This window comes from Panulirus ornatus, chromosome 12, assembly GCF_036320965.1.
Source record: "Panulirus ornatus isolate Po-2019 chromosome 12, ASM3632096v1, whole genome shotgun sequence".
NCBI lineage: Eukaryota > Metazoa > Arthropoda > Malacostraca > Decapoda > Palinuridae > Panulirus > Panulirus ornatus.
In genome coordinates, this window is record NC_092235.1 from 22674137 (window position 1) to 22686152 (window position 12016).

Here is a 12016-nt window from a genome sequence, read left to right on the forward strand (position 1 = left end):
ACTTTTTAGCTCAAGATTTGGGGATTCCCCACTTTTTAGCTCAAGATTTGGGGATTCCCCACTTTTCAGCTCAAGATTTGGGGATTCCCCAAGTTTAAACGCAAAATTAGGGAATTCCCCGCTTTCAGCTCAAGATTTGGGGATTCCCCACTTCTTACCTCAAGATTTGGGGATTCCCCGTGTATCGGTACAAAATTAGGGGATTCCCCGTGTTTTAGCCCAAGATTTGGGGATTCCCCACTTTTCAGCTCAAGATTTGGGGATTCCCCGTGTTTTAGCCCAAGATTTGGGGATTCCCCACTTTTCAGCTCAAGATTTGGGGATTCCCCGGATCCTGGCGTTAAATTTGGGGATTCCCCGCTTTTTAGGCCAAGATTTGGGGATTCCCCGTGTATCAACACAAAATTAGGGGATTCCCCGTGTTTTAGCCCAAGATTTGGGGATTCCCCACTTTTCAGCTCAAGATTTGGGGATTCCCCAAGTACAAACACAAAATTAGGGGATTCCCCGCTTTCAGATCAAAATTTGGGGATTCCCCACTTCTTACCTCAAGATTTGGGGATTCCCCGTGTATCAGTACAAAATTAGGGGATTCCCCGTGTTTTAGCTCAAGATTTGGGGATTCCCCACTTTTTACCTCAAGATTTGGGGATTCCCCACTTTTTAGCCCAAGATTTGGGGATTCCCCACTTTTTAGCCCAAGATTTGGGGATTCCCCGTGTATCAACACAAAATTAGGGGATTCCCCGTGTTTTAGCCCAAGATTTGGGGATTCCCCACTTTTTAGGCCAAGATTTGGGGATTCCCCACTTTTTACCTCAAGATTTGGGGATTCCCCGCTTTTTAGGCCAAGATTTGGGGATTCCCCGTGTATCAGTACAAAATTAGGGGATTCCCCGTTTTTCAGCTCAAGATTTGGGGATTCCCCACTTCTCACCTCAAGATTTGGGGATTCCCCGTGTATCAGTACAAAATTAGGGGATTCCCCGTGTTTTAGCCCAAGATTTGGGGATTCCCCACTTTTCAGCTCAAGATTTGGGGATTCCCCGTGTATCAGTACAAAATTAGGGGATTCCCCGTGTTTTAGCCCAAGATTTGGGGATTCCCCACTTCTCACCTCAAGATTTGGGGATTCCCCGTGTATCAGTACAAAATTAGGGGATTCCCCGTGTTTTAGCCCAAGATTTGGGGATTCCCCACTTTTCAGCTCAAGATTTGGGGATTCCCCTGATCCTGGCGTTAAATTAGGGGATTCCCCGTTTTTAAGCTCAAGATTTGGGGATTCCCCGCTTTTTAGGCCAAGATTTGGGGATTCCCCGTGTATCAACACAAAATTAGGGGATTCCCCGTGTTTTAGCCCAAGATTTGGGGATTCCCCACTTTTCAGCTCAAGATTTGGGGATTCCCCTGATCCTGGCGTTAAATTAGGGGATTCCCCGTGTATCAACACAAAATTAGGGGATTCCCCGTGTATCAACACAAAATTAGGGGATTCCCCGTGTTTTAGCCCAAGATTTGGGGATTCCCCACTTTTAGGCCAAGATTTGGGGATTCCCCGTGTATCAACACAAAATTAGGGGATTCCCCGTGTTTTAGCCCAAGATTTGGGGATTCCCCAGGTCCAAGCACAAAATTAGGGGATTCCCCACATCTTACCTCAAAATCTGGGGATTCCCCGCTAATAAACAAAACAAATTAGGGAATTCCCCGTTTTTCAGCTCAAGATTTGGGGATTCCCCAAGTTTAAACGCAAAATTAGGGGATTCCCCGTGTTTTAGCCCAAGATTTGGGGATTCCCCAACCAAAATTAGGGAATTCCCGTTTCAGCCAAGATTTGGGATTCCCCACTTTTACCTCAAATTTGGGGATTCCCGTACGTACAAAATTAGGGATTCCCCTTGTTTTAGCCAAGATTTGGGATTCCCATTTTCAGCTCAAGATTTGGGATTCCCCTTTTTAGCTCAAGATTTGGGATTCCCCGATCTGGCGTTAAATTTGGGGATTCCCGCTTTTCAAATTTGGGGATTCCCGTTATCACCAAGATTGGGGATCCCGTTTTTAGCCAAGATTTGGGATTCCCCGCTTTCAATCAAATTTGGATTCCCACTTTTACCTCAAGATTGGGGATTCCCACTTTTTAGCCAAGATTGGGGATTCCCCTGTATCAACACAAAATTAGGGGATTCCCCGTTTTCGCTCAAGTTGGGATTCCCCAGTTTAAACAAATAGGGATCCCCCTTCAGTCAAATTGGGATTCCCCGTGTTTCAGCCAAGATTTGGGGATTCCCGTGTTAACCAAATTTGGGGATTCCCCACTTTTTACCTCAAGATTTGGGGATTCCCCGTGTATCAGTACAAAATTAGGGGATTCCCGTGTTTTAGCCCAAGATTTGGGGATTCCCCACTTTTCAGCTCAAGATTTGGGGATTCCCCACTTTTCAGCTCAAGATTTGGGGATTCCCCACTTTTTACCTCAAGATTTGGGGATTCCCCGTGTATCAGTACAAAATTAGGGGATTCCCGTGTTTTAGCCCAAGATTTGGGGATTCCCCACTTTTCAGCTCAAGATTTGGGGATTCCCCTGATCCTGGCGTTAAATTAGGGGATTCCCCATTTTTAAGCTCAAGATTTGGGGATTCCCCACTTTTAGGCCAAGATTTGGGGATTCCCCACTTTTCAGCTCAAGATTTGGGGATTCCCCAAGTTTAAACGCAAAATTAGGGGATTCCCCGTGTTTTAGCCCAAGATTTGGGGATTCCCCACTTTTCAGCTCAAGATTTGGGGATTCCCCTGATCCTGGCGTTAAATTAGGGGATTCCCCACTTTTTAGGCCAAGATTTGGGGATTCCCCGTGTATCAACACAAAATTAGGGGATTCCCCTTGTTTTAGCCCAAGATTTGGGGATTCCCCAGGTCCAAGCACAAAATTAGGGGATTCCCCACATCTTACCTCAAAATCTGGGGATTCCCCGCTAATAAACAAAACAAATTAGGGGATTCCCCGTTTTTCAGCTCAAGATTTGGGGATTCCCAAGTTTAAACGCAAAATTAGGGGATTCCCCGCTTTCAGCGCAAGATTTGGGGATTCCCTGCGCTTAAGCACAAATGCTGGGGATTCCCCCAATCCTAGCGTTAAATTAGGGGATTCCCCGTTTTTCAGCTCAAGATTTGGGGATTCCCCAAATATAAACGCAAAATTAGGGGATTCCCCACTTTCAGCTCAAGATTTGGGGATTCCCCAAGTACAAACACAAAATTAGGGGATTCCCCACTTTATAGCACAAGATTTGGGGATTCCCCACTTTTTAGCTCAACATTTGGGGATTCCCCACTTTTTAGCCCAAGATTTACAGCCAAAGATTTGGGGAATCCCCGGGTACAAACACAAAATTATGGGATTCCCCACATTCTAGTTCAAGATTTGGGGATTCCCCGCGTTTAAGCCCAAAAATGGCGATTCCCCTGATCCTGGCCAAAAATCAGGGGATTCCCCATGATTTAGCCTAAGATGGGGGATTTCGCGCATTTCAGCTGAAGATTTGGGGGTTCCCTGTGTATATGCACAAAATTTGGGGATTCCCCTGATCCTGGTGCAAAATTAGGGAATCCCCATGTTTGATCTCAAGATTTGGGGATTCCTCACTTTTTAACACAAGATTTGGGGATTCCCCGAGTACAAACACAATATTAGGGGATTCCCCGCATTTCAGTGTTTATGCTATAATTTGCATGGATTAGCCAGAAGGGGTAAAACAGAACCTGAGAGATGCTACTGGCACAGTCATTCAGTATGCGGAGGTGACCACCCACAGTGGTGCTATTGCCGAATATTTGAAAGAAAATGATCACCTTGGAGACCTTTACAACCCAGTCACATTGATCTTTTCAAGCATATCCTATTATCAACCAATTCATTATGAAAGAATTATCAAGACAAGATAACACGAGTATCTGAACATGCATCTTGCCATCCAAACTAACCACCCCTCAACACAACACCCCTTCACCACAAGGCACTCCCACTTTCCCTTTAACGGCCAGGTCAACCTCTGCTCTGGCACAGCAGGTAATAGGATGTATAAGCCTTTTGTATTGTTGTTGGGTGTATATACCAAAACACTACTGCAGTGGAATTTATTAAAAAAGGGGGTGACTGTATTGTTGACTGGTTGGTAAGGTTATTTAATGTATGTATGACTCATGGTGAGGTGCCTGAGGATTGGCGGAATGCGTGCATAGTGCCATTGTACAAAGGCAAAGGGGATAAGAGTGAGTCCTCAAATTACAGAGGTATAAGTTTGTTGAGTATTCCTGGCAAATTATATGGAAGGGTATTGATTGAGAGGGTGAAGGCATGTACAGAGCATCAGATTGGGGAAGAGCAGTGTGGTTTCAGAAGTGGTAGAGGATGTGTGGATCAGGTGTTTGCTTTGAAGAATGTATGTGAGAAATACTTAGAAAAGAAATGGATTTGTATGTAGCATTTATGGATCTGGAGAAGGCATATGATAGAGTTGATAGAGATGCTCTGTGGAAGGTATTAAGAATATATGGTGTGGGAGGCAAGTTGTTAGAAGCAGTGAAAAGTTTTTATCGAGGATGTAAGGCATGTGTACGTGTAGGAAGAGAGGAAAGTGATTGGTTCTCAGTGAATGTAGGTTTGTGGCAGGGGTGTGTGATGTCTCCATGGTTGTTTAATTTGTTTATGGATGGGGTTGTTAGGGAGGTGAATGCAAGAGTTTTGGAAAGAGGGGCAAGTATGAAGTCTGTTGGGGATGAGAGAGCTTGGGAAGTGAGTCAGTTGTTGTTCGCTGATGATACAGCGCTGGTGGCTGATTCATGTGAGAAACTGCAGAAGCTGGTGACTGAGTTTGGTAAAGTGTGTGAAAGAAGAAAGTTAAGAGTAAATGTGAATAAGAGCAAGGTTATTAGGTACAGTAGGGTTGAGGGTCAAGTCAATTGGGAGGTGAGTTTGAATGGAGAGAAACTGGAGGAAGTGAAGTGTTTTAGATATCTGGGAGTGGATCTGGCAGCGGATGGAACCATGGAAGCGGAAGTGGATCATAGGGTGGGGGAGGGGGCGAAAATTCTGGGAGCCTTGAAGAATGTGTGGAAGTCGAGAACATTATCTCGGAAAGCAAAAATGGGTATGTTTGAGGGAATAGTGGTTCCAACAATGTTGTATGGTTGCGAGGCGTGGACTATGGATAGAGTTGTGCGCAGGAGGATGGATGTGCTGGAAATGAGATGTTTGAGGACAATGTGTGGTGTGAGGTGGTTTGATCGAGTAAGTAACGTAAGGGTGAGAGAGATGTGTGGAAATAAAAAGAGCGTGGTTGAGAGAGCAGAAGAGGGTGTTTTGAAATGGTTTGGTCACATGGAGAGAATGAGTGAGGAAAGATTGACCAAGAGGATATATGTGTCGGAGGTGGAGGGAACGAGGAGAAGAGGGAGACCAAATTGGAGGTGGAAAGATGGAGTGAAAAAGATTTTGTGTGATCGGGGCCTGAACATGCAGGAGGGTGAAAGGAGGGCAAAGAATAGAGTGAATTGGAGCGATGTGGTATACCGGGGTTGACGTGCTGTCAGTGGATTGAATCAAGGCATGTGTATGGGGGTGGGTTGGGCCATTTCTTTCGTCTGTTTCCTTGCGCTACCTCGCAAACGCGGGAGACAGCAGCAAAAAAAAAAAAAAAAAAAAAAAAAAAAAAAAAAACTACTGAAAACATTTCACAAATCAGAAAAACACAAAACAAAAAAACATTTTTCTCCAAAATTCTGCTGCAGATTTAATTAATTACAAGACATAGTTTACAGAAAAATGCATCAACAACAATGTGTGATAAGTTGATACAGCTACAATGTAGTCATTTCTTTTCTAGTGTGAGGCAAAAACCTTGAACTCCATATTATTTCCAATTCATTAACTACAACAGAGGAATCTTATGGGACCATGAGACCGGCAACAGTCCATTAATACCATTTTGGTCCTATTATCAACCAAATCATTATGAAAGAATTATCAAGATAACACGAGTATCTAAACACACATCTTGCCATCCAAACTAACCACCCCTCAACACAACCCCCCCTTCACCACAAGGCACTCCCACTTTCCCTTTAATGGCCAGGTCAACCTCTGCTCTGGCACAGCAGGTAACAGGATGTATAAGCCTTTTGTATTGTTGTTGGGTGTATATACCAAAGCACTACTGAAAACATTTCACAAATCAGAAAAACACAAAACAAAAAAACATTTTTCTCCAAAATTCTGCTGCTGATTTAATTAATTACAAGACATAGTTTACAGAAAAATGCATCAACAACAATGTGTGATAAGTTGATACAGCTACAATGTAGTCATTTCTTTTCTGGTGTGAGGCAAAAACCTTGAACTCTATATCATTTCCAATTCATTAACTACAACAGAGGAATATTATGGGACCATGAGACAAGCTACAGTCCATTAATACCATTTTGGTTCTGAATCTTAATCATGGAACCAGAAGAGATAAACCACTTTTGTAATCAAATAATACATATCTACCTTGGACAAAGTGCATACAGCATAAAACTGATGTTTCTTACCTGCCCTCTCTACTTTTGACTAAACATGTACAATGCCCATGAATCTGCATTCAATCATACTTGAAGAGATGTTCTGAATCTATCTTAGGCATGTGTTTGATCTGTTTACTCTTTCTGAGTGCCTTTGGGATGTATTTTGGGTTGTGTTCATCTAACCGACACATACCCGGGTCCTTCTTCTTACTGTTAAAAAAAAAAAGAAAACCAATTAATCTTAGTGAGCTGGCAAACTGTGACATGATCTATCCTAAAAATAGGTAGAGTGCAATTTCTGTGAAAAATATAGAGGGTAAATCTGCACTTACTATATGTAGTGCATAATTAGGCAGCATATCGAACAGATTGCATGATATAACTATTACCATATTTCCGGAGGGAAATTACTCGACAAGAGCAAGCTCTCAACCTCAGTTTTCCCACAACCATCTTCACTGAAATTTACTTCCAAATATCTAAACTCAGCCACAAGATTCAGTTCTTCCCCATGCAAACTGTGATCCCTCATCCCTTTTAAAAACAAATCTTACTTTTATATGCATTTACTTTCACCGTCCTCCTCTTCAATACATCACAGAAGCATCCTCTCACTCTATCCAGCTCCTCTTCTGATTCAGTAAATAACACACCATCATCAGCATACAGCCCATGGTCATGTAATCCACCACTGTCCTCCCATCTCACTCTCATATCGTATACTTAGTGCACAATCCGTAAAAACATTAAATAACCATAGTGATATCATAAAACCTTGATGCATTCCTACATAAAAATCTGAAAACAAAAGCCATAACTGCTGAATGTACAAATACCCAGAGATAAAGTCAACCCATGTGATGAGTGTGAAATCACTGAACTTCTTGGGGAAGACTGCAGAAAATGCAACTAAACAGCAGCAATGGGAATTGTTGCAGTGGTGCAAACTTTCATCAAGCACAAACAGTCCATTCACCACTTAGTCTATAGCTCCAGGTCCTATCTATCTATCTATATCGTTGATGCCTATTTCAATTAGAACTCCCTCAAAGGGGTGGCCACGGCAACAGAGTCTCCATAACTAAAGAACTTCAGTGCCGCTTCTAAGCATTTATTGCATCACCCTTAACATGCCACCGGCAGAGGGCAAGCTTGTCTAGTGGTATTTGCAGAGGCTCCTACCCAGTGTTCCTAAAAACTACTTCTATCTAGTTTCTAAAAACTACTACCTAATGCTCCTACCTAATGTTCCTAAAAACTAATTCTATCTAATACTCCTACCTAATGTTCTACCTAATAATCTGGCTTAAATGTTCCTACATACTTCTAGCTACTGCTCCTACCATTTTGCCAAAAGGCAAGGCTAGCACATAGTACTCACTACAGGAAAATCTAGAGTTACAAAGTATGAGATGTTGTCAAGTGTTATATATGACAAGGAGAGATTGTATGTTTGTAAACAGAACATATGACAAGGAGAGATTGTATGTTTGTGGACAGAATGCCACATGTTAGTGAGGCAGGAAGACAAGATAGTTACCTGGGTCAGAGGAGTGCGACTTGACAATCACTAAAGCGCTGGCTCACTAAGCCCATATCACTAACCCTCCAGATACCCAGGCAGGCAGTACTGAAAATATACCTCTCTGGTCACTGGCTGCCTACCAACTACTACTTATCTATCTATATCTCTGATGCCCATTCCCTTCAAGAACTCCTTCACGGGGGTGGCCATGACAACAGTCTCCATAACTAATGAACTCCAGTGCCGCCTCGTAGCCTTTTGTGCCTCACCTTTAACAGGCCACTGGCAGAGGGCAACTCTAGCTCAGTGTGTGCAGAGGCTCCTACCTAATGCTCCTGCCTAATGTTCATACCTACTACTTCTGCCTAATGTTTCTACCTAATATGCCTTCCTAAATGTTCTTACCTACTACATTCTATCTATTGTTCCTAACATTTTGCCAAAAAGCACGGTTAGAAAACTGTGCTCAACACACAAAAATCTGGAGTTACAAGTAATGAGCTGTGTGAGTCAAGAGTTGTCATGTGTTATTCAAGATAGGGAGAGACTATGTTTGTGGACAGAATGCCAGTAGTCCAAATATGAATAAGGCAGAAGACAGCTACCTGGGTCAAAGGAGTGCAACTTAACAACCATTAATTTCTGGCTCACTATGTAGCCATCACTTATCCTCCCAACACCCAGGTGGGTAGTACTGGTAACATATCTCCCTAGTCACTGGCTACCTTCTAACTATTACCTATCACTTATGCTAGAATTTGGTACTTAAGAATACTTACTAATGATTCTCAAAGAAACGTCTTGGGGGCTCATAGAGGCGTGTCTTATAATCGCATTTGTAGATCTTTTCCCAAAGATATATCTCTGGTTTTGGAATATGACGAGGACGATTAGATAAGAGGTGATGCAGACTACTGCGGAATAACTCACGATATTCTTCAGAAGCTGGATGGTCTGCCAAATGCTGTGGGGAAAATGGATCCCATAATCTAAGGTACTGTATTATATTTCTGGTCAAGAAAGTTTCTTTCATAAACAAAATAAAATTCTGTAACATGTTTATTCTTACTCTGAAACAAAGTAACTACATAAACACACCATATCCTGCTCTGTTCACAACTAAATCAAAATTGTTCAGAAAAACCACCTGCCTGAATATATTAATTAACACCATCCATAAGTGAAAAACTTTCAACTCTTTCCAGTAAAAATTTGATGAAGCAGAGTTCAACAAATAACAAATTACTACAACCAAATTGGAAAAATGAAGAGTCTGGATCTACCTCTACAAAACCTTCAGTGATCTCCTTAGGTGGACCACTGCCAACGATATGAGGTTATGCATATCAATGTCACTTCCAACCACATCCACCCTTACTATCTCATTGCTAATGTAGGTGCATTAACAGCCATTCTATTGACAGTGGAATTTCCATGATGGAATATGGCAATTATAATTTTTGTAATAACCATGGGACATCATGTAGAAAGAAATATCATGGCACCCCACAGTAATACGCACTGATGCCTACAGAATATAATTGTATAACAAACTGTTACATGACTTGGATCACCCAGAGGATTTTCATACACAATTGTTGTTTCCCACATTAGCGATGTAGTGCCAGGAAAAGATGAAGGTAGGACCATTCACTCACATCCATTCTCTAGCTGTCATGTGTAATGTGTGTAATGCATGAGCTCCCTATTCAAGCCAGTATAACAACAAGAGCAATCAATTAAGAAAGAAATAATAATAATAATAATGATCATACTTCCTGGGGATAGGGGAGAAAGAAAACTTCTCATGTATTCCCTGCATGTCATAAAAGGTTTGGAAAATTTTGGGTTTGGAAATCCACCCCTCTAGCTTTTTCACTTTTCCAAAGAAGGAACAGAGATGGGTGCCAAGTCCCTTCAGTTTTTTTTAATTTTCCAAAAGAGGGAACAGAGAAGGGGGCCAAGTGAGGATTTTCCCTCTTAGGCTCAGTCCTCTGTTCTTAATGCCACCTTGCTGATGTGGGAAATGGCGAATAAGTATATGTGGTGTGCTTGAGACAAGGCAGTATGCCTATAATATGATGAAGGCCTTGTAAACGACAAAGTGAGGTAAAGCTACAGGAGTGGTTGAGACTGAAGTTGAGTTTCTCATGAAAGATGCTGAATTTGCTGCTGATTGGTTATTCATGTTACTAGAAATTTGTATAGGCAAAGTGCTCAAGGACTGGCTAAATGTAAGTACAGCATCTTTAAGTCTTTGGCTATGTGTTTTGCTGCCATGTCATTTCTCCCTCAAAAATTAGAAATTGTTATATTAACATTTTTACTATTCTCTATTATGACAAGGCAATGAAGTTTCCACTTATAACACTAAAATTCCTTTCAATAACATTGGATGGTGAAAATTCAAATAATTCCAAAATGTGGGAAAGGTATCACAATTATCGACAAATTGTATGAAAATATAACAATACATCCAAAAAGTGAATCTAAAGCATCACTGACAGAGTGCTTTCTTTAAATACTATAAGCACTGTATATTCTATAGCTTTATATTTGTAAAAATTTCTGCCAGATATGTAGCAGCTTCCAGCAGGACATTATTTGGGTGACACTAATGAAACTTAGCCAAATGGGAAAAAACAACATCTCGAGTGAGATTAGCCAAGCAGCTAAAGGCAAGGGAGACAAAAGTGAACACTCAAATCACAAAGGTTGACTATTGAGTATACCCAGTTAGGTGTAAGGGACTGTGGTTACTAAGAGGGTTGTGGCAAAAAAAGAATATTCAACATGTCAGGAGCGATATAACCCATACGTCCAAACAACCCATGAGTCCATACAACCTTAACATCTACACAAGCCACACGTCCATACAACCCATAAGTCAACACAACCCACACATCTGTACAACCAACACATTCACACTGTGTGTGCCACTTAATTCATTTGAAGATTTTGTGAAAAATACTTGGAGTGAATTATTATTTATTCATCATTATACTTCGTCGATGTCTCCCACGTTAGCGAAGTAGAGCAAGGAAACAGACGAAAGAATGGCCCAACCCACCCACATTCACATGTATATACATAAACGCCCACACATGCACATATACATACCTATACATTTCAACGTATACATACATATATACACATGTACATATTCATACATGCTGCCTTCATCCATTCCTGCCGCCATCCCGCCAAACATAAAATGGCAACCCCCTCCCCCTGTGTGCACGTGAAGTAGCACTAGGAAAAGACAACAAAGGCCACATTGGTTTACACTCAGTCTCTAGCTGTCATGTGTAATGCACAGAAACCACAGCTCCCTTTCCGCATCCAGGCCCCACAAATCTTTCCATGATTTTCCCCAGACGCTTCACATCCCCTGCTTCAATCCACTGACAGCATGTTGACCCCAGCATACCACATCATTGCAATTCACTCTATTCCTTGCATGCCTTTCACCCTCCTGTATGTTCAGGCCCTGATCGCTCAAAATCTTTTTCACTTCATCCTTCCAACTCCAATTTGGTCTCCCACTTCTCCTCGTTCCCTCCACTTCTGACACATATATCCTCTTTGTCAATCTTTCCTCACTAATTCCCTCAATGTGACCAAACCATTTCAATACACCCTCTTCTGCTCTCTCAACCACACTCTTTTTATTACCACACATCTCTCTTACCCTTTCATTACATACTCGATCAAACCACCTCATGCCACATACTGTCCTCAAACTTCTCATTTCCAACACATCCACCCTCTTCCGCACAACCCTATCTATCACCCATGCCTCACAACCATATAACATTGTTGGAATCACTACTCCTTCAAACATACCCACTTTTGCTCTCCGAGATAAGTTTCTCGCCTTCCACACATTCTTCAATGCTCCCAGAGCCTTCGTCCCCTCCCCCACCCTGT

At 42.0% G+C, this 12016-nt stretch overlaps 1 protein-coding gene across 1 annotated transcript in view; it reads right to left on the bottom strand.

The window, feature by feature from the left end:
- Positions 1-12016, bottom strand: part of mRpS30 (mitochondrial ribosomal protein S30) — a 31498-nt gene that overhangs the window by 7572 nt on the left and 11910 nt on the right. The window contains exons 8-9 of the mRNA XM_071667493.1: positions 8866-9050; positions 6589-6771 (exon numbers count right to left, since the gene is read on the bottom strand). Coding sequence (XP_071523594.1) covers positions 6639-6771; positions 8866-9050 — 318 coding nt within the window. The 3' untranslated portion in view covers positions 6589-6638. The remainder of the gene's footprint in view (positions 1-6588; positions 6772-8865; positions 9051-12016) is intronic.